The 23493-nt window shown below is 42.1% G+C and overlaps 1 protein-coding gene across 2 annotated transcripts in view; it reads left to right on the top strand.

The window, feature by feature from the left end:
- LOC109313727 (phosphatidylinositol-binding clathrin assembly protein-like) overlaps positions 1-23493 on the top strand; it is a 44317-nt gene that overhangs the window by 11398 nt on the left and 9426 nt on the right. The window contains exons 2-15 of one of the 2 annotated variants that reach the window (XM_019540442.1): positions 4326-4468; positions 6192-6267; positions 7144-7246; positions 7418-7511; positions 7618-7729; positions 11479-11585; positions 12210-12251; positions 16789-16874; positions 17484-17607; positions 19097-19233; positions 19768-19871; positions 21808-21954; positions 22433-22492; positions 22590-22688. In XM_019540442.1, coding sequence (XP_019395987.1) covers positions 4326-4468; positions 6192-6267; positions 7144-7246; positions 7418-7511; positions 7618-7729; positions 11479-11585; positions 12210-12251; positions 16789-16874; positions 17484-17607; positions 19097-19233; positions 19768-19871; positions 21808-21954; positions 22433-22492; positions 22590-22688 — 1434 coding nt within the window. The remainder of the gene's footprint in view (positions 1-4325; positions 4469-6191; positions 6268-7143; positions 7247-7417; positions 7512-7617; positions 7730-11478; positions 11586-12209; positions 12252-16788; positions 16875-17483; positions 17608-19096; positions 19234-19767; positions 19872-21807; positions 21955-22432; positions 22493-22589; positions 22689-23493) is intronic. The other variant, XM_019540443.1, reaches the window with a different exon arrangement.

Here is a 23493-nt window from a genome sequence, read left to right as displayed (position 1 = left end):
CCCCCCCCCCACTCCCTGCAGGTGGTAAGGATGGAGTGGGGGCAGGCAAGGCCACCGGCGCTGGCCTGTCCCCCCTCCCCCCTTACTCCTTGCAGATGATGGCAGCAGTACTGGCCTCAACCCGCCCCTCCTTTCTGTTGCTGCTGCCTGCAGGGCCCGACATGGAACAACACGGTGGCAGTGGGGGGAATGGTAGGGGGAGGGGAGGAGTGGGCATGGGCCCAATACAGGGGAAGACTGGGCCCAAGGATGGGGAGAAACCCGGACCACTGTGGTGGGGGGAGCAGTGGGCCCAAGCTGACTTTGTGACAGTGGCAGGGGGGCGGGTATGGGAGGAGTGGGCTTGGGCCTGATGTGAGGGAGGATTGGGACCACGCCTGAGGCTGGGGGAGAAGCCAGCTCACCATGGTAGTGGGGGGTGGGAGGGAGCCAGCCTCCTCCCCCCTCAGGCCCGGTCTCACTAGTGCCCCGTTTCTCGCCACATGTACACACACACATTGGCTTCAAGCCCTCTCCTCCTGTTTTCCTGCCACTGCCAGGTCAACCTGGGCCCACTGCTTCCCTCCCTACCCTCTGGCCCGGTCCTTCCCCACATCAGGCCCAGATCTGCTCCTCCCTTCTCATTGTTGCTGCAGGGTGGGGGGGCGCCAACGGTCCTGGACCCCAGCAGCAGGAGGGAAGGGGGGAGCAGGCCCAGACAGGGGGAGGCATGGGGCTCCACCCACCTCCACTTCCCCCCCATCATTCTTGACAGGCAATTTGCTAGAAACGAAATAAATTCTAACTAGCTATAAATTTTGATGTTTGATTTTGAGAGCTCCCCCTATCCCCTTCATGCACCAGGACGTGGGTCCAGCAGCAGCTGTCCCTGCGCCCCCCCCGCTTTGTGGTGCTGAGCAGTCCTGATATGCCAGTGCCCTGCCTATGCTGAGGCCTCATTCTCCACCCAACCCACCTGCCCCCACCAACCTTGGCAGAATGGGCCACCAGCTGCAAGGGCTATGGGTACAGGGACCCAGGTCTGAAGCCCCCTGCCCCCCACAGTAGTGCATGACTGCCATCCGTGGGAGGCAGCAGCAGAGTAAAGCATGGAGCCTGCCTCCCCCTCCTCAAGCGGCACAGCCAGAGCAGAGCCCATGGGGAGGCAGGGACAGGCTGCCTTCTGTGGACTTGAGGCTCCCCACCCTGCTGCCCTCCCTTCCAGGACTTCCATAGCCCAGCAAACAGGATCCAGCCTAGCATAGCAGGGCTGGGCAGGGAAGCTCGTTGCTGCTACTGGGAGTCCGACGCCACCATGCTGAGGCGTCTTCTGCCTGCCCAGCAGCACTGGGGTTGGTGGTGCAGGGTTGTGCCCCTCACTGCTGCTGGGTGGGCAGGGGGCACCTCACCACAGTGATGCAGAGCTCCCAGCAGTGGCAATGAGCTTCCCCACCTGACCCTGCTCTGTCCTGCCATGCCAGGTCCCGCCTACGAAACTGCAAAGGGCCTGGGGGAGGGCAGCAGGGTGGTGAGCCCCAAGCTTGCAGTGGGTAGCCTGCATCTGCACCCACCTGGCACACACATCTGGAGAGCACATACCCCCTATTCCACCACCCGGGAGTGTGTGCAGCAGTGAGGAGCAAGCCTTCCTTCCCCCTTCCCCACCCCAAACAAACTGCCCACAGCCCTGTCCTGCTCCCCACCTAGGCCCTACAGCTGTGCACTCTGGCCCGGAGCCGTAAGCCCCATGCACTACCCTGGCTAGGCAGCAGCACCAGCCCAAATCCCTTCTGGCTTCACTATGGGGCCTTCAATTCCACCTCCCTGACCTCCAACTTAACTGCAGGAATTACTCACATGGCTGTGGTGGCCTTGTGCACGTGCACATGCATATGGCACCCCTTTCCTGACTGGCCTCCTCTCACTGCCAGCCCACAAGGGGAATCCCACCGTTTCCCAGGTTTTCTCCTTAAAATGAGAAAATCCGGGTTTTACTGTGTTTTTCCATGGCAGATGGGAAATCTTGGGTCCCTGTTTATTAGTAAAATTATCACAATATAGTCCTTGTAACTGCTATAAACTTAAGTTGTTACCAGTGAATTAATATTTTATCACGTTCCTCTGGTCACAAATGTTTCCACTGTACAGAGGATGTTGGACTAATTCAGTGCATCTTAGCTTAATAGTAAGTTTGAATTTTTATTGCAAGTTGACTGGATTTTGGATAAATGTACAAGTTTCCATAATTTAGTTTCAGAAGGACTTACTGTATTCTGTCATTTATGATTCTTGTTAAAAGAATATTACAAAGCACTCTCCTAGAATATAGGAAATCCATGGTTAAATTCTTCTAGTTTGATTTCCTCAGTCTCTCCCCACTTCAGATGAGTGCCTTTTAATATAGGGGTTTTCAACCTTTTTTAATAAGTGACAACCAGATGTAGAGCAGGGGGTGGTGTGTGGCCGAACACAGGGCAGCAGCACGAGACGGTAGATGATAGCAGCCGCTGTGTGCAACCTCCTTCACCCCCACACCCCCAAAAGCGTGTCTGATCACCCAGGTGGCACCTGTGTGGCTTGCAGCGGGGCTCCACTGCCTTTGCCCTGGCCTGGCCCAACACTGCTTCTGGGAGCTGGCAGTGATGGGTGACAGCACTCGATCCCCGCCTGCCTGCATGTACTTCCTAGGTCCTTCCCAAATATCCCTGGGTGTACACATACCCCCAGTTCACAACCCCTGCCTTAATAAATAGGATATTAGTAGCAACAGGGTGGATCTTTTCCAATGTCATTTTATGTAGCTGTTTCACTTGGTATAAATTGGAGCAGGGACTTTGTTCCTTCCCCTCCCCCAGTGGGTGCATGTCCTTTCCACTGGACAGTAGTTTTTGGTCTCTGTCTGATCCCATGAATATTTATACTAAGTGGAACAGCTCCAACAGCAGACTAGGGGCTTTTCCAGCCCAAAATACCAGTAACATAGTGAATAAAGCACTTGCTAGGAACTTGGGAGTTGTGGAATCGAGTTCCAGCTTTGAGCAATAGAACTTCTCCCATGCCCCAGATGAAAGCTGTAGCCATTACATTATCTGAGCATTCTGGCCTAAGATGTGCATATCTTTGTATGTGGAGGTGGGACCTAGGTATGTAAATCCATGACAAGATTCACAATAAGAATCCCTTGAAATAGGTAGGAATATAGATGCCCACTGCCTCCTCTGCATTTTACTTTTGATTAGCTTGGCTGGCTTACTGCTCAGTTTACTTCTGAGGATCCCTTCTTTATGAACCCACTCTCCTTAGGCATTTTTATGGGGAGCTCAGGAATCCAATTTGGTTCTAGGCCACCTAATGGCTGAGTATTGAAACTGTATTTTGTGGTGTTCAGGTACCTTCTGGGGTTCTAGCCTTAAAGTGGTGCTTCCTAAGTGGGTTGAGTCAGGCTGTGCTAGTTTGTTTCTGGGGGCTTGCAACTTCACTTGGAGTCATGGAACTGGAGCCATATACAGACATTCATTTTCTCCTGGGAGAGTCATTGCACTCCCAGGAGAAATCACAAGTGTGCAGATGTTGAGAATTTTTCTCCTAGAGCAAAAAAATGCTGTTCCAGGAGAAAAATAATGTGGGAACAGCCAGATTTAAATAACTCCCAGGAGACATTCTGTAGACAACCTTTTCTGAGAGGAGCCATAGCACAGTACTTCAGTATCCCACCATGCTTTGCTCCAACCCCTGGGAGGTAATGCGTCACTGCCTCCTGCCCTTTTCCCTTCCCAATCCCACTGTGCTGCAGAGAGATGGGCTGCCCCTGAGCAGTCTGGGTCAGCCAGTCAGGGCTGCCCTGTGCATTGCTGCCATCTGTCTCTGGCCAGTCTGAGGGAGCCTACAAAGTATGCTGAGATGTGTGCACAGAGGCCCCCAGACTGCACAGCATCAAAGCTGCAAGTTCCTTGCTCTAAGGGCGCTCACCATTCAAATCTCTATTCAGGCATCCATCCCTAGCTAAAATTTTTTTCCTATCAGAAAAACAAATTGGGGGGATTTCTCCCAGATAGTTTGGGAAGGGCTCTGCATTCAAACAAAGTTTTAAAGCTTTCAAACCAGTAAATAAGTGAGTGGAGAGAGCTTTAAAACAAATAATGCAACTTCGCTATCTTCAGTTTTTGTCTTTTATGTGGTACTGTTAAAGGAAAAGTGTCTGTTTTATGCATCCAGTTGAAGCTTCTGCATATAAATAACTGTCCACCCGTTAACATTTACATTGCATATTTGGTCTGTGAAAGTTGTTCCTGTTGTTTCTTTGAATATGCACCTATAACATAACGCTTGCCCTTCTTTAAATTTAGATCTAATCCAGTGCACAAATGAGATGAATGTGAATATTCCACAGCTGGCGGACACACTTTTTGAGAGGACTGCCAATAGTAGCTGGGTAGTAGTGTTCAAAGCTCTAATTACAACACACCACCTCATGATGTATGGAAACGAGGTAAGACTGATTACTTTCATAGATGCCTCAGTGCAGTTAGTAAGTGACAAAATGTAAATGTTCTACAGCAATGGCACTGGTGTATTAGACTTTAGATGTACCCTTTCATTTTAGAAATAATGTGTTTAATGATCATTAAATTATTTCTCATTGGTCATAACTTATAGAAAATAGTGCTGTACGACACTAATTAGGAAACGCATCAAGTAGTTCAAATAAGATTTTATTTTAAAATGTTTAGTTGGGGAGATTGAGTTTTATATAATAGAGACTCAGCATGGTTCTAATGACCTTCTAAAATGTGAATACTGTTCTAAAGTATAAAAGTAGACAAGACCTGTTAAAAGCATTTCCATGATTATATAGGTAACTTAGTATTAAGTGAACATGGTTTTTAAAACGAACTGTGACTGGGATATGGAAATCTGATCCAGCAAACCAGTTCCCAGTAGACCTCTGAACCCATGTCACACCTCTTTGCCAGTAAAATTCCTTTGAAAGCTATTTAGTCCTTCTTTGCATACTTGCTGTTAAAAACAAAGCATTAGCATATGATAGGCACTGAAGTAAAGAAATGTGACTGAGGCATATCTTTCTGGGAATACACTACCTAGGCTTCCAAGGATTGATTACTGTTAGAAAAGATAGATGTGGATATAGACTGTTCTGTTATTCTAAATTCTTTTTCTTCTAGTTTGTGTTCCAACTGTTATGGTTAACTCATTACTTCTAAGAAAACTGTCTGGTTAGTGTTTTAAACACTGGTTGCAGGTGCTGAACCAGCCAGACCTACTGAGAAATCCTGGTGAGCATGCAGTGTGCTGTAGTCCAGGACCTGGTCTAAGTGACAGAATGTGAGATTCTACCCTGGGAGAAGTGAAGTGAAAGCACAAAGCCTAATATCTGAGGTGCACTCTCAAACTGGAAGGCTCACAGGTGCAGCTAGGCCTGTAACTATGACAGCCATAATATTTTCTTGCTGAAAAGAGTTCTTGTATAAAAACATCTACAGTATGGAAGCCATTATGGTGGGGCTATTGTTTGTCTAGAAAGTAACAAATAATATGCCTAATTGTTCATTAAATAATATCTCTTAAATTAATACGAATGTGTGTTTGTAAATATTATATGCACATGTAGTCTTGCTTCATCTGGTATACCAAAATAGTAGTTGGTCAGGGTTGAACTGTTGGCCCACACTTGTCCTGCTTTTCAGTAATGTGTCTCAATTAACTACACAAACCTCAATGTTCACAACTAACAGAGCTTTTCCTGGAGCTTAGTAAGTGAGAGAGAACCTTTTCAAGTTGTTTATCATAAGTATCTCTCTGTTTCTGCCATCTGTTTAAATGAGGAGCAGAGATTTATTTTTTTTAGAGCATCCAGTTTTTTTGATACAGTATACCTACCTTGAGGTATTTAAACACCAATCTAGTTGTCCAGTGCTCATGTTGCTACATATATGGCAGTGAATTTTATTTCTTCAAACTAAACCAATTTCTTTCCTGGTTAGGTTATGTGATTGACATTAATTTAAAAGTCTGGTGAATAGTTTGTAACTAGTTAAAATATTGTAACTAAGGGCAAACACAATTGCTGCCTCTAAAATTTCCAAATTATATGAAACTGACTTGTGATCTAATTCTAAATGTATTATAGTTGGGGGCAAGGGAGGGGGAAGTTAATTACTTAAAAATAACGTTTTTTCCCCCCACTCTTATAGCGTTTTATCCAGTATCTTGCATCCCGAAACACATTGTTCAATCTGAACAACTACCTGGACAAAAGTGCCATGCAGGGTAAGAATATTCATTCATGAAAATTAAATTGCAGACAATAAAATTATTATACTTTATGGATTGAAAGGTAACAAGGCAGCAGAATAAAGGGAAAACCGTATATAAAAATCAATTTTTTTTTTTTTATTACAGTCTTTAAATACATTTCTAGCTATGTCTCAGTTGCTATGTGCTTTATGTCACTGTGGGCTTAGATAAATGAAGTGGGGCTTACAGTGTATATAGCACTAAGCAGCAAAGAGTGAGGCTAAATGGAGAGAGTAGTGAAAGTTATGAGCTAGGTAAAGCTTTGTGCAAGTGAAAAGACAAGTGCCTCTAAACCTGAGATGTAGAACTAAGAAATGCAAACACTGATTCATCTGTTTTTGCATGGTGGCTGTGTTCCACAATTAGAGGGTGGGTTAATATTAACTTTAAGGCTGGATAATGACATGTGAAACATTGCTGTGTAGCTAAAAGACCATGCATATCTCTGAAGTGGTTTAGAGTTGGTTTACAGATGGTAGGAAAAATAGTGTTTTATTATACGGTATTTGAGGCTCTAGAATCACATCTCTTTAGTCCATAGCATTTTGTTATTTATCTGATCCAGCTGTTCTTTTATGGTATAGGATATAGAATAATTCCACTTTCATCACAGAAAATGCATTTCATTGTGGCAGTTTAGAACATGGCTTCAAAACTACATCTCAAGGCTGGCATAAATAAACATGGGGAAGAATATGGCGAGGGGTTTCAGGAGTTCTACCATGTGAACTTGAGAGAATGTCTTTAGGCCTGTTGGATAACACATTAGGGAATAGTACTGGGAAAAGATTGTGAAAGAAAAGAGCTCTCTTCTCTTTGAAATGTCTAATGAGCAATGTTGATTTCCAGGTTATGATATGTCAACCTTCATTAGGCGGTATAGCAGATACTTGAATGAAAAAGCACTTTCTTATAGACTTGTAGCAGTTGACTTCACCAAAATGAAAAGAGGGTAAGAAATACTGTCATTTTGTTTCACACCCTATAAAGGACAGCAGTACTTATGCATGTGCTTGCTTTAAGATCTTCTTGCCTTGAACTGGAAGTGTGTATTAACATCAGGATGTAGATGTCCTGGGTTGCTTATATATTTATAGCTTATTTACCATTTTACACTTTATAGGATAGATGGAGCAATGAGAACAATGAACATAGAAAAACTCCTGAAAACCCTCCCGATTATTCAGAACCAGCTTGATGCGCTCCTTGATTTTGATGTGAGCACTTTCTAAACACTTTTAAATTTCCACTTATGAAATAGGAAAAAATGCATTCTTTTGCTGCTTCAGTAATATTAATCTGCTATCTTCTCTTTCTACACAGGCAAATCCAAATGAACTAACCAATGGTGTAATTAATGCTGCCTTCATGCTCCTCTTTAAAGATTCCATTAGGCTTTTTGCAGCCTATAATGAGGGGATTATTAACCTGTTAGGTATGTGGCATAAACAAACTTTTTTTCATGGGGGTGTTTGTTGTTGTTTTAAATGAAGGGAAGAAGTAGTAAAACAATTACAGATAAATAGAATCCATACAGCAGGCTCACAACCTCATGTCCCAGTCCTCGTACCACAGTGGTTTTCTGGTAGTTACTTTAACATTAGTTTTAGCCTAGGAACAGATGTTGCATTTGTCCCAGGGCAAGTTGTGATCGTGTTCATCTTGGAACAGAAAAGTCCCAGAATTGGCATGCACGCATCTCCCTTCTCATCAGGATTTAATTGGCAGCTGAATGCACTGCTGCTTTCTTGCCATTGATTCAGTATTGCAACCTTGGGACAACTGTTCAGGCTTACTTCATGATATCCTGGGACAAACTGTTAGCACTTCTTATCTTGTGACTCTTTTTAGGGTTTGTTCTAGGACAACAGACATGGATGTCTGAATGATAAACTCTGTCCTGGGGGAAATGGTTTCTTCTAGGACAAATGCAATGTCTGTTTAAAGCTTTAGTGATGTCTGTCTGGCATTAATATGTTGGCTTTACATTTCACCTTTGCAAAATAGATTTCAAATAGAAATTTAAGGCAAGAATAAATAATGTACTAGAAATGTCAGGGATTTTTCCACAAATAGCCTTGTGAAAGAATTATGCACCAAGGTATATTTATATGCCTTTCTTTTCATTGTGGGAACCCCATTCTGAGTTTTGTAGGCTTAAAACAGGTGGGCAAAACGGGAGATCCAGCCGGCAGCTAGATTCCATTTCCCAGTAGCCCCCTGCCCGTCTCACTGGAGCCAGTTTCCATGGAGACTCCAGTAGCGGCGCCAGGACAATGCGGGGTCAGGGTTCCCATGGAGACCAGCCCCCAGCAGCGCTGGCAGGACACATGGCTGAGTGCGGAGCTGCTCTGACGCCGGACCTGGGATCTTCCAGTGGTGACAGCGTGGTCTGGAGCTAGGGCAGAGCGCTGCCTGCATGCCCCTGCCCAGGGCGTGTGGGCAGCGGATTGCAGCTCTGCCCCAGGTCCAGACTTTGCTGTTATCACTGCAAGATCCCGGCCTTGGAGCAGCTCCCCTCCCAGCTGCACACCCTGCCAGTGCAGCTGGGGCCGGTCTCCATGGAAACCCTAGCCCTGCGCTGTCACAGTCCCACTGCTCCTGGCGTCTCCATGAAAATTGGCTGTAGTGACACGGGCAGGGGCTATTGGAAAAGGAGTCCACTGCCAGCCTGATCCAGTCCGTGGGCCAGACTTTGTCTGCCCATGGCCTAAAACCTTGCCTTAAAAGAATTATTTATTAGGGAACATGTAGCAAATGCCAGGCATGATGTTGAATTTATGCCTTTTTAGCTTCACTATTCACCTTTTATCAACTGTTCTTCCGCTTTCCTTTGCCCACCTTCATTCAAATCCTGCCAAGCCCTTGAACATGGTTAATAAGCCAGTATGGTTCACAAATGGGTTGTCTCCGCAAGAGTAATTGTAAGGGAAAGTAGTGTTTGAGTTGAATTTCTGCCACTTGAATCTATGGATTCTAATTTTCTGATTCTGCCAGTCTTAGAATCTATAAGTATCTAATTAAGGAGAGTAAAACTAAACACCTAATGGGCGCGTCCACACTTGCAGGCACATGTGCTTGCAGCAGCTCAGATAGGAGGGGCACAAATTTGTCCTGGAGATTTTTGTCTTGGCACACATGCCTGGACATGCACTTTGGTATGGGGCAAGTTGTGCCACTTTGGGCAAAAAAAACCCTGCCCAGCTCCTCCCGTATCTGCAGCCAAGGGGAGCTAAAGGCTGGGGCCAGCACCAGTTCAAACCTCCCCGGGGGCTTAAATCCAAGTCTTGTCAAAGGACCTAACCACTGGACTATGAGGCAGAAAGTGTGATATGCCTTTCTTCCCTTTCTCATTTGTACTAAAATCAGTGTTGCTATCTGTGAGTTAGGCACACTTGGTCAACTCTCTTCTGAGAGCTCCGAATCCCCAGAGAACATGTCCCCTCCAAGCAAGTTGGATTGAGCTGGATCCTAATATGACTGAAGCACATAAGTCTGTCCTTTGAGAGAAAAGGAAAAATATGCATTTCCCTTGGGGTGAATAGGCTTGCAATCCTAAGGCAAGATGCTTATTTTTTGGGAGTGAAGACATGTGTATATTTGAGCCAGAATAGGACCTGTGGCTATAGTACAAAGTAAGCTAGGGTGTTAATTAATATCAGATTAGCTACTTGGCGCTAACTAGCTGTGTGTGGACCCAGCACAAGGTAGCTTACACTACTGTGAAAATAGAGTCCCACAGCTTCCAAGTGCTCCCTGCAGCAGCAGTGGCCATTGGGGTGCTCGGGAGCCCTCCAGTGCGGGGCAGTGCAGCACTGCCTGTACCACATCACACAGGCCTGCCTTGGTGTGGCGCTGTGCACCTTCAGGCATCTCTGGGCCACTCAGACTGTCACCCCGGGGCCTAGCATCACGCATGGGAAAGCATGTTGTTCCAGGCCAGATCCTCCATGCATGAGCTTCATCTGGGCCGGTTCCATGCACGCAGAATCCAACCCAGTATGACGTGGTCCCTGCGAGTGGCACCTGGCTCTGGGTGATAGTCTGAGCTTCCTGAAGGTGCACAGCGCCACGCCAGCGTGGCACAGGCAGCACTGGGTGCCAGGCAGCCCTGCACATGGAGGCAGCACGCTTCAGCACCGGGGCAAGGGGCAGCCATAGGTATGCTCTGCCTGGCTACCAAAGTGTCACTTTGAAGGACCCCAGCCTCCGGTTGCCTCAGGGCACAGTCCTGGGCTGTGCCCTGCTCCATCTTTTTTTTTTTTTTTTTTTTTTAGTGCAGGTTTGTGTTGCTTTTTTTTGATACCTGGAAATCCAAGTATCAAATTTTGAGCCCACATTGCAAATATGCAGCGCAAGGAGCATTTTTTTTGTTCCCAGCATGCCTCTTGTCACACCTCAAACTGCTTTGAGACATGGCAAGAGGTATGTGCAGGGCCATTTGGATGTGCCCGTAGGGTACAAATTGTAGGTATAAACTTGTCCAAAAAGCAGTGGCAGAGATTCTCTATTACATGTGTTACAAATCAGTTTAATAATCAAGGCTCTCATTTTTACTTCAAATAGTTTCATAGTTTGTAGGGTCGGAAGGGACCTGAGCAGATCATCTAGTCCGACCCCCTGCCATGGCAGGAAAGAATACTGGGGTCAAATGACCCCAACAAGATGTGCATCTAACCTCCTCTTAAACACCCCCAGGGTAGGAGCCTGGACCACTTCTCTTGGAAGCTGGTTCCAGACCCTAGCCGCCGTGACTGTGAAGTAGCGCCTCCTGATATCTAACCTAAATCTACCCTCTGCCAGCTTGTTTCTAGATTCTGCTAACAACTTTTTGTATGCAAGGGTATACTTGTGCACTTTTAACCAAGTGCTTTAGGAAACGTAATATTCAGGCATAAAGTCAGCTTCTATGTTAATTTTATCTTGTGGATCAACTGAATTCTTGCAAGTGTTCTTCGTTATGAAATGATGTTCAGCTGAAGTACTGTAAAACTGCTGGTACCTTTGTATCCAGGCTATAGCAATTGTGCACCAAGGTCTTCCTAACTGGAAACATACACTCATTTTAATTTGTCTCAAACTAGTTCTATCAATGTTCTTTTTCCAATCTCCTCTAATATTAGTGTGGAAATCTTAGGGTTTTTGTGTCTTCTTTACAAATGACTCTTTTATTTCTGTCTTTAGAAAAGTATTTTGATATGAAAAAGAACCAGTGCAAAGAAGGTTTGGATATTTACAAAAAGTTCTTAGCCAGAATGACCAAATTGTCAGAATTCCTCAAAGTAGCAGAGGTAAGTAAATTTGTGTGCATCAAAACAGTGTCACTAAGCTATCTGTACTGGTACAGTAGTATTTATACCAAACATAATTTTAATGTTTGTTTGACTTGCTAAACAAAGTCATCTTTTATAGACTATTACATGTAAGGGTTGCTTAAATTCCTTTCATTATAGAAACGATATTTTAAGGCATGTTGCACAAATACTAACAGTATAGTTAAACTTCCTGTCTGAAGTACTAGTACATTTAATTAGAAGTAGGTGGCAGCAAGTTGGCTGCATGCGTTTGTAAAATGCTTGCAAAACGCTCCTTTACTATGCTCTGTTTTGAGCAGACAAATTCTAAAAAGCAGCGTGGATACTTCTTGCAATGCTTTCAATCGATTTTTTTTTTTTTTTTTGCATGAAAAACACTTCAAGTAAAAATACTGTTTGAGTTTGTTTGTGCATACTAAAGTTCTGGCTCAGAACTTTTGTTGGACTATCCATTTACACTTGTACCAGTTCAGAAAGTTATTCATGTCCCTTTCTGATATCCTAGTTTCTATGTAACATTCAGACCTCACAGTTTTTTCTTTTCATTGCCACTGCATGTAGTAATGTACATTTTTTTTATTTCCTTTTTTGTGAACCCAGCAAGTTGGAATTGATCAGGGTGACATTCCAGATCTTACTCAGGTCAGTGTACATGTCATATTAATTTAATCCAGTTCTTTTGTCCCTTTGTTTTTAATGGTTGATGTGTGTTGTCATATTCATCCCGAGAATGCATTCTCTTCCATATATTTATATATGGAAATACACATATTCACTTTTCCCATGGACTGTTATATGTACACAATATTTAAACACTTTTGCAATTAGGATAAGAGTTCTGTATACTATCAGTAATTACTATTCAGTATTTATAGGAAGATTTTTATTAAAATGTTTGGGTTTGTTTTTTTCACAAAGGATTTAGTGTGCTACATAAATAGATGGCCATAATGTGTCATTTCTTTGGGAGAGGGGACTCTATTCTACTCAGTTGCCATACCTTTTCCATAGTGCAGTGATAATGCTGACACATGGCTGGTGCAAGGCATGCCCTGAAAACACGTTCCAAAATAATGGATGTGCTTGAAAATTCAGCGGCAGGGGTAAATTTTAGAATTAGTTAGGTTTCTAAGAGGTATTTGAGGGGTGGTTTGAACTGCAATAGAAACAGCCTGGAAAATTGCTTGAAGAGATGGAAACTTGTATGCATAATTAGTTTATTGTAATGTTAAATTTCCGTACCAGAATAGAGTAATATTTGTCTCTCCAATGAGTGGCAGCCAGAAAGCTAACAGAAACAGCCTGATGGGAAGGTGAATCCCAGCTAATAAGCTGGTCATAACAGCTTTACACAGAGCTGCTAGAATGGGAAAGCAGATTGGGTTGAAGTGCTGCTGCACTCCAGAATGGTTTATAGGGCCTGTTGCTGCTGGCCTAGTTAGAACAGTTACAATCTAAACCACAAAGTCTGCTAAACCTTGATGTCTAATCTTTCACTGTCAGAATGCACGGTATCCCACAACAATGAGTTTTGTAACTTGATTGTGTACAAATGTATTTCTTGTTGTCTTTAAAATTCTTGCCAATTGATGTTGTTCAGCACCTTTTCTATTATGGAAAGTGGAACTAGAACATCAGACTGTCATTCATTATTTTATAAGCTATACTTTCTCCATCTTATCTTGTGTTAATTTCTTTTACCAACCAACCTGGTATTAATCTTTAGTGTTCTCTTCTGTGAAATTTCTCCAGTCTTGTCAGTGTTACTAACATTCATTGCCTTTCTTGAGGACTTCATATGTCCTCATTCTGGTCTCACTACAGAAGGCAAATGATCTATGTAATACAATCTATTACATATAGAAAATCTGCTAGTGTTCATCCTAATATGTGTGTTGGGCTTGTTTATCTATATTTTCAGTTGCCTGTTGTCAGCAGTGCCCACATCTTTGATAAGGTTATTATTAAAAGTCTGAGTAACTTATACTTCGCCATGTGTGCTACCTTGCACTTTCTGGTTTTTTTAGTTTTGCTTGCTATCACTTGCTCAATTAACAAAGTAACTTGGAAGCTTTTTTAAAGTCTTCTTGTATGTAACTAATTTAAATACTAATTATAATTTCTCACTCCCTCCTGTATATTTTTGTATGCAGTATTTTTGTGTATTATCTGAATTTTTGTCAACCAAATATAAGTCACTTAAATCTAATAGTGCACCCAAATCAAGGACTTCTGTTTAATACTATGCTTCAGTAATGGTTGAGACCTGGTTAGGCTGAGCTGAATATTTGGCCTGTAACCTCTTTACATCCTACTGAACCTCTTTTTTTTCCCCATTTTTAAAGATGACCCAGAGTATCAAAAACACTGTTTTGTTTTGATGTTTGACCATATTCTTCTTGTTTCTTGCTCTAAGAGATGCATTCTCTAGGTTTTGTCAAGGCTTCTGAAGGGGCACTTTGTTATATTTGGGCTCCCTGCTTTGTGCTCCCTACCTAATCTCCTACTCTACCTTCTGTTTCCTGTCCTAAGTGCTGCTGTGCTGCCTACGTGATTGATCAGGTGCCACACATAGGTTGCCAATGCCTCTTCTGCTTCTGAAGCCGGTTGGCCACATGAACCCTTAGTTATTCCAGTGATGAACCAGCTGCTGCTATTTTGGTTTGATTCTGTTACATGTGCCCTGGTAACAATGAACAAACGGGTACTTGATTAACACTTTATAACACAAATAAAGTAGCCTGGCTAACGCTACCTTGTAATCTATATTAGATAAGCCAGTTAAACTATGTGAAGAGAGATGACCTTGACCTTGTTATGGTCTCACTTGTCAGAATGAATTGGTTAACCTCAGCAGCTCTTCGGCAAGTCCTCTTTTCAAAAGAGTTTGAGCCAGGATGAACTATGTTTCTGTTCAAGCTTACTCCCTTGATAAAACTAACGTTAAAACTTTCACAGTTAGTATGGCCAGAACCTGCTTTCTGTGATTGAGAGGATATTAAAACCATTTTAGAAACTTGGATTTCTTGAAATGGAACATAGCAGTGGAAAGAACCTCCTGGAATCATTCTGTCCAGGCCCCTGCTAATGCAAGAAACTACTGCATAAATTGTTTGAGCATCATCATAAAAACTTAGAAGCAAGGTTGTTCCAAAATGTAATTCCTCCGATAGTTAAAAATGTCCTTCTAAGCTTTCCAGCCAAAACTTATTTTTGGCAAGTTGATATCCATTTGTTCTTATACCAGCTTTGTTTAGCTTACAAGACTGTCATCTCCCCCTTATGTTTGTTCTATTTAAATCAGTTGATGGTAATCGTTATTCCTTCCCAGCCTTTGTTGCGCTACGCTGAACAATCTGCAGTCTTTTCCCAGACAGCGGTTCTAGTCGCCTTTCTCTCTTTGAGTTAATCTTTTCTTCACTGTGAGCAACTAGAGTTGTACACGGTAGTCCTGGTGAGGTCTGCAGCACCTTTTATGGTAGCATGATATTTCTTTCGCTGTCTATCCTGGAAATACCTGGGTTAGCACTCTGCCTGGTCTAAATGGAGCAGTAGTGGAAATTCTTCCCTCTGCTTTAAAAAACAAGCATCTGGATTTATATAGTGTCCCCAGCAAAATATTGCTGTATACTTTCTTGGAAGGTGCTGAAGTGCCCGGAAATTATTAGGTCTCAAGACCAAGTTAGGCATTTGGAATCAATCGTGGTGTTCTTGTTTCTGGGATCTGGTGTTTTATTTGTGGGAAGAAGTTTTATTTTTTTCTTATATGTGACTTAATCCTGTCAGTTAATGACACCATGGCTACATTGATAAGGGACTAGGAATGTCATGTCACAAAGATGGATACTGAGTTCTCCTTCAAACCAAACAGGCAACTCTTCTTACAGGCAAGTTTCTTTTTTGAAGGAGGAGTTGGAAATGGCTGTGCTCCACCTAGGCTACGAACAGGACCATCTCAAATAATATTGGCATGTTTGATGGTCTTTTAGCATGGATACTGAAGGGAGGTTCAGTTGATTTTAACTTTCAAAAATGTACCTTTTTATTGGCAGGTCCTCTAGTCAGTAGCTGTCTGTGCATCTTACTGTGTTTTGGGTCAGGCTTTTAGTGCCCAGTACTTAGGCACTGAACTCCCAAAGTGCCTAATTACTTTTTAGATCTGGCCCTGAGTCAGTGCTGGGTTCTGGCATGGTTTATTTTATGCTTGCTTCTGTTCAATTGTTGCTCAGTAGTTCAGATGTCTCATTCACTCGGTCTTTAGCACTTTACAGTGAGATTACGGTTTCCATTTACTGATGTCTGTTCAACTCTTCTAGGCTTTAAAAAGTGTCTAATATATCAAAACAATATTTAGCTTTTTGCTAGGGATAGCACAATCCTGAGAGTACACTTAAAAAAGGGCGGTGTTAAGGATGGTCTTAATCAAAATGACATCATCCACCTTTAAATCTTTAAATGATTTTTTGTTTTCAAGGTGATGTTTAGTTACTGGTCAGAGAAAAGAGGAGGGTATCTCCAGTATACTGCAGCTAAATCAAAGTTAGAAAGGACCTCGAGGTTCATCTAATCCAGTATCTAAAAATATTGGAGAGGCCTATTGAAGATTGGAAATAAACCAGATCCTTTAGATTAACCAAATCAATTAGATAATTTGATCAGTGATAAATGTGTGACAGTATTCTGTGATAGGTGGTAAACTAGCTGTAGATCAAATTTCTCTTTCTTAAAGCTAGTTTTGTGTTGTACTGATACAGATTTGCTTACCCTGTGGGTTTTGAGTTGTAAGAGTCCTGCTGTAGGTAAAAAATGAAAATTAAAAAAAAGTAACACTTCATGTAAGCACACCCACAATGCTTAGGGGTGCTAATTATTTTTTGGCGATGGCATTGCTGTGCTAAGCATTTCAGTAACTTCTGCTGCTCTTCTCAGGCTGAGAGACTTTGGTTTTGTTTTTTTCTGCCCCCAATAAAACATTGTGGAGAACCATGTTGTATGCATTGATTTACAGGGGGTGTCATCACAAAGTGAATCTTGTAAACAAAATTCAAGTTGAACACAACCTTTCAAAAGTAAATGCGTAAGTTTTTTTTAGTTGGTTAATGGGAAAAATTAGTCTCTGTACAAAAGGATGGTAATGCATTGTCATCAAGCAGATGTTTTATGAGAATTTTGACTTTAGGCACCCAGCAGTTTGCTTGAAGCATTGGAGCAACATTTGGCTTCTTTGGAAGGGAAGAAAACAAAAGAAGTTTCAGCTGCCAGCAGGTAAGCAGCAAATGGACCATAAATCTGGGCAGGGAATGGGAAGATGTTATTTGAACTAATCTGCTTGTTTTTTTTCCACTTCCTTTTAAGAGACTGTATTTGTGTTCTTTTTCAGTAAGAGTGAAACATTATAAAAGCTAACTAACTGTTTTTCCCTGTTAATAAGGGAATATCAGTTGATTGTGCATTAATTGCTCCTCATCTGTTGACAGTTGCATGTCTTCAGTATGTCACCAAACTCCTTGTTAAATTACATATTTTTTAATATCAAACTGCAATAGCAAAGTGATCAGCTGTTTTAATCATGCCTATGGTATTTTCCTGGCTTGTCAGATTATGCATTTACAATTGCCTGCATCTGGCATGATTATTTCATCATCCATATTCTCATTTCCACTTAGCTGGAAGCATTCAGTCTGCATTTGTCCTCCCCTCACAAAATGTCTGGTGATGCTAGTTCAGAGCAGCTGCTGTATTTTCTCATCCAAGGGTGAGGTAGTGGTGCAAGTGACAGGTAGCATATCTGTTGTGTAGAAGCACTTTTCACACCTTTTTTGAATGCAAAAGACTTTTCTTAATCAAGTGTCTTGCTGTAACTTTTCATTTTAGAGCAAGTACCCTGTCCAGTGCTGTTTCCACACTTGCCAGCACAGGAATGTCGTTTAGCCGAATGGACGAGAGAGAGAAACAGCAAGCACTGGAGGAGGAACAAGCTAGACTGCAAGCACTTAAGGTATTTTTTTTATGGCTTAGTATTATAAAACGTATCCCTTAAATATGAAAGGCAGAATTCTGGCTCTGCATTTGATGTCAGTGGGAGCTTTTGCGTAGGTTTAGTGGGCTTACATATTTTGCCAAGTATGGTGCCTTTAAGCATAATGTGTTCACTTGAACAGTAATATGCTGTATTTACTTGAATCCAAGATCACCTTCAAATTATAAGATTTCCGCCTCCCCGCCTCCCCCCCAAAAAAATAATAGTTAGATGGTAGAAATGGAAATTTTAAAGTTTGTTTTAGTTTATCCCACCCCATCACTGTGGCAGAGAAAGCAGTGGTTGTGGGGGGCATGTTACCAGCCCCCTAATAGCTCTTAGGCCACTTGTGTCTTGGGGCAGCTGTTCCATTGCCCTGTACAGAACGTTGACCCTGATGGCTTAAAATGGCCAAAAGCAAATACAGTCCTTGGTATACAAGAGCCATAGAGTGCCGCGGACTTAGCTGTTTATTTTGAAGGCTTATATTACAAATACGGATTTGAAATGGCTCAGAAGTGGAGACTTGTGCAGAAAGAACCCTTCAGCAGCAGCCTCTGTGCCACCTGCCTTTTGTTCTCCCTCTGGTGCTTCTTTCATCTGGGGATGGAAGAACTGTTTCCCATCCCCAGCTGCCTATCTCACATTCTGTGACAATTGGTAGAGGGCCGAAGCTGCCCCTAGCCTCATCCCACCAGTTGCACAGGGGCAACTTTGTTCCCCAACCCTATAGCTGCTTCCTGCAGACCCTGACACTCAGAGTGAGTGTTGGGTGTTGCCAAGAGACAACCCCGTCCCTGTTCAGACCCAGGCTGTCCTGTCTGATCCTTGGGATCAGGCAGGGTGGGCTGTGGTCCCTGACTCTGGAGCCACCCGTGTGCTGAGGCTGGCTGGGACTCAGCACCTTAATGAGCCTTTCTGGAGCTGCAGGGCAAGGTTCTTTAATGTGTGACTTCTGGCAAGCACATCCTGATGCTGAAAGCCAGCTAATTGTCAGCGTTGGAATCAGGGCAGCCCTCAGCCTGGTTCCAGCATGTGAGTGATGCCATGCTACACATTCCAGTTATGGTATACAAACCAGGCACACAGATATTACATGTTTTTGAGTAATAGCTTTGTGTCTGGTGTGTGATTTTTTTTTTTTTTTTTTTTAATGGCACCATAAATTCTGTGAATGTGTGGCCTATTGCTGTTTCTGGTATGATTAATGCTTTATCACACCAGAAACATAACGTCCTAGTGGCCAGTTTCAGAATTAATCCTGTTGTTAATTTCATGCACCTTTGCTGTCAGTAAACATTAATGTTAAGGCTCTTCTGTTTTACATGAAAAATGTCCATGGCTCAATTTATCTATCTGTGTTATTTTCAGGACATTGCAAAAGGAAAAAAAAATTAAATTGAGCCCTTTTTGCTAAGAATGTGTACTTAATTTAATACTAAGTTAAATTTAACATTTAATCTTCCAGGAACAGCGATTGAGAGAGATTTCAGTGGTGTCAAATTCCACTCCTACATCAGCATCTCCAAGCACCTTGTCGGGGAAAAGTGTTAATACCACTTCAGCTGTTGACCTCTTTGCAGCACCAGCACCTACAACCAATAGGTGAGGGACAGTTTCGTTGATGAGCAGTTTTAAAACACTGCATTGCTTACCACTGCTGCTGCTAAATTAGTAGCCTAGCATATTAGAGAATATACTTTTCATTATTTAAACTAATTTTCTGACTGACACTGGTATCTCCTTAATAACGGATGATACTTAACAGAAATCCTTTGAGGTTTTTTATTTTTGTTTTGTTTTTTTACAACAAGTCCTGTGTTGTACTATTCTTGGTCTTCAATGTATCAAGTTTACTTTTCTGAAAGATAATGTATGGTTTTTGCTCTGGACAGTCTAGAAAAACTAAATTGAATCTTGAATGCTGTCAACAATATATTGTATATTTTAAGAATCACTTTTAATGTACTTGGATGTTTGTTTAGATTTACAGCATTTCTAGGATTTGTAGGGAAGGGTACGTGTTTGGAATTCACTTTTGTCTTTTCTTAAAGTAAAAAAAAACTATTCTTGGTTAAATTGTAATGTTAAATTCTTTCTAAACTTGTACAATTCAACTTTTTCTCTTAATATTTTCAGCATGCCCAACCTCTCTACAGATCTCTTTGATCTTCAGCCTGCCTTTGTTCCAACTGTACAGAGTACTCCAGCTATAGCGACATCAGCAAGTAATGCGTGGGGAGGTAAGTTTCTATTATGATTTAAGAGAAGAGATGATATTTCTACATTCTAGGAATTCATCCATTATCTTTGTCCTACTCGAACCAGAACATGTATATACCTGATTCTTCAGGTAATCCTTAATTTGTATGAAATCCAAGTATTTCTTACCTTGGTAAAATGAAAAGCAGATCACTTTGACAGTAAGGCTTAGTACAGACACTCAAAAAGCCCAAGACAGAATTGATTCAGTCTAGGCAGCTTCATCTAAGCTGCATAGGTTGAACTGATAACCAACTGAACTGACATTCAGTTTTGAATTGGGAAAGGCAGGGGGAGGCCTGCTCTGACCAAAGCCAGTACGCAGGGGGTGCTACAGCACATCTCCCAGCCTGCTAGCAGGGGGAACCCTACAGGGGTTCAGGAGCCTGCTGTCTGGGTGCTGGCCCACCTTGGGAGAGCTCTGGAGAGCTGAGGGGAGTTGCCCCCTTTTTTTTCCTTCCCAGCTGCTGCATGCTTCCCCAGTGGCTTCCCCAGAAGGGAGGGAGAAGTCCTTTGAGCTGGGTGCCTGCCCGTGCAGCCTAGCATGGGGGCTCGAGGGAGCCCCTGCTGTGGGGGATTCCCCCCACCCCAGCCCAGGGTCCCCTAGCCTGGGGCAGTCCCAGGGAGCTGAGGGGAGCTCTTCTGCTCCCCAGCCCCCTTACCTTAGCTGCTGGAGTCTCAGGGATAGCCCAGGAAGCAGAGCTCACACTAAGCATAGCCCAGGCTTGCAGCATCTAAGGCAAAACTGGCTGTGGAGGACTTCCCTTCGCACCTGAAGCTGCTTGAGACTTGCAGGGGCTGAAGCAAGCAGCTCTGCCCTTGGAGAAGGGAAGAATTCCCCTCAGCTCCCTGGGGCTGCCTGGGGCTGGGGGATCCTGAGCTGGGCTGGAGGGAGGCTCCCCAAGGTGGGGGCTCCCCTTTGCTCCTACACAAGCCTAACTTGAACCAGGAAGGGGTCTGGGACAGAAGTTTCATAAACTATTTTGACCTAAATCAGTTAACTCTGATACTACATCCAACCACTTTTATCTTAAACTGGTTTTGGTCATTTTGAAAGCAGTTTATGTCCACTGACTTTATATTCCATTACAGGCTTAAACCAGTTTCCAATCACGTAAACTGGTTTATGTGTAACTTGTTTTCCTAACCTAAATTAAATGCATTAAAAAGTGGAAAAATGCCACATCAGTCAGTTGTAATAGACTGAGTTGAGAATCATGTTAAACACACAATGCCCCTGCCCTCCTTCCCACCAAAAAAAAATTCTCCAAGTTTTAGATTTTTGCGTTTCCCCAGAAAGAAATATAAAATAAGTTTTATTATAAAGGTAAGAAGACTTAACTGGGAAGACACGAGACCAAAATAGTCATCCCTTTTGCATGCTTACCTTCCTTTAACTTCTGCGACTTGCCTTGAACAGGCACATTTGTCGTTAAATTTTCCGGGGGAAGAACCCTTTCTACAAGGAATGTTTATGTTAAGTAATGTACAGCTTTTGAAGGCATTTAAATAAGTCAGTGTAACCACCGCTACAATTAGTGGTTTGCTACCCTGGGGAGTCATTATTGACTGAGTGCTGTTTTGCCTCAGTTGGAGCTTTGGGAATGTGTTCCTATAAGTAATATATCTAACAGTTCTGTTCACAGGTAAGTAAATGTCCCCTTTCTTAACATTTGGAATAGTTTCTCCCCCAGTAATGGTCACTGGTATGAGTTTTTTCAGGTGGGTTTTCTGAAACTAAAGTTAAATGGCCATCTTGCTAAGTGGATAACCTGCATTTACATATTGATTCTGAATAAGCTTGACTGCAGTTTTGGGAACTTTCATACTGGGACATGTACAGTCACTATGTTTCTCTATGATATTTTTACTCTAGAGTCTTTTTCTTTTCCTATTTCATACTGCTGTATCTGAAAGGTCCTTTCTCATCCTCAAATGGTTGTGTTGGTTCTCCACCCTCTCTGGACATCTTTGACATGAAGCCAGTTGAAGAAGCTGTAAAATCTACCACCCCTTTCATCAATTCCACGTTTACCTCCAAACAAACAGTGGAACTGTTTAGTGGTAAAATACCCTCTAATTTCTTTCCAATCCAAGATGATGGTGATGATAAAACTGGGTTGTGTAAAAGTATAGGGTTCTGATTCTTTCAGGTGTAATTGTAGCAATCTAAAGAAAGTGTTCAACCAGTAAAAATTACACTGTAATTTTAGATATAGTAAGACAAAAAATGTTTGCCTTTGAGAATTTGTTTAAAGCTGAAAGAATCCAGTCTATTTGATCAAATCGAGTGTAGAAATCAAATATGAAAATACGTGTGCGTATGCTAGTCTTTGCAACAGTCTCAAAATTTGAAACTCTGAGACTGTTGGTTAGTATTGAAGTTTTCAAATTACTTGTTTCGTATATGATAAGATGCTTGAATCCACATTTTTATGTCTTAATGTCTGTGGTAACAACATTTGGTTTCAAATTTCAGGGCTTATCTCTTCCTTAATTGCATCTAATTTTTCCTCTCTTTCTTTTTCCCTTTTGCATGAAGATGATTTTAGTGGTCATAAGCCTACATACACTTCTGTATATCATCCTTTGACTGTTGATGGTAATTTGATTTTTAACTTTTTGTTTCTTTGCAATTGGGCTATAAGGATGGCTTTATTACTTAGGTATGCTTCTGATCACTTTAATTTATGTCCTAGGATTTCCTCTTCAGAGTGCCACCTCTTCAGCAATTAATGTGGATTTTGATGCTGTGTTTGGGGGAAAGTCTACAGTACCTGAGTACAGGGCTACAAGTGGTAAAAAACAACTCAAAATTTTTTAACTTGTGTTCTGCAAATCAAGTGAGCAAGTGTTATGTTAGAATAGTGTAAGAGTAACTGGCATTTTCATAAGCACTAATCAGAATTAAGATACTAAATTTAGTTAAATATAATCCATTTGAATGTAATTGAGTATAGGACTGATAATTTATATGTAATCAGTTTAAAAGTAGCTAGATGATTTGAGTTTTACTTTAAAAAATAGGCTGTTTAATTAATTTTAAATCTTATACACTGTGTAATGTCTTCTCTTTTCCTTTTTTTTTATATAACTTTCCAATGTGGCCCACTGGATATCTCCTAATTGGTAAGCCTATCTACTAGTTAAGAACTGGTAAACTGTTCTCAATATTTAATTCATTTGCAATGTTGAGTAAAAGTGGTTTGTGGCAGTGTTTGAAGCATGATCTATTGGGATCATGGAGGGAGAAGATTTAGTAAGATGTGTAAACGTAATAGTCCGTGTGCAAATATTTTAATGTGGTTTCTGCTCATCAGTAGTGGTTTGATTTGGTCTTGCCATTTGAAGAGGGGTTTTTATTATTTATATAAAAACACATTGTTATGAAAGCATTTTGATTATTTTATAACACAATTTTGTCAGGTATTTTTCATTGAAAATTAGAAGGTGCTTAAACAAACAAAATCTGAAAAAAAGTTAATGCAAAACTCATCTAAAACTCCTCCCTGTAACCCATGAAGTGACATTCAGACATACTCTTCTGTTATACTCAAAACCCAGTATTCCAGAAAAATAAGAGATTAACCTAATTTTGTCTTA

Source organism: Crocodylus porosus, unplaced genomic scaffold (assembly GCF_001723895.1).
Source record: "Crocodylus porosus isolate Cpor-Errol unplaced genomic scaffold, CroPor_comp1, whole genome shotgun sequence".
NCBI lineage: Eukaryota > Metazoa > Chordata > Crocodylia > Crocodylidae > Crocodylus > Crocodylus porosus.
This window is presented reverse-complemented; position numbering and strand designations above follow the sequence as displayed.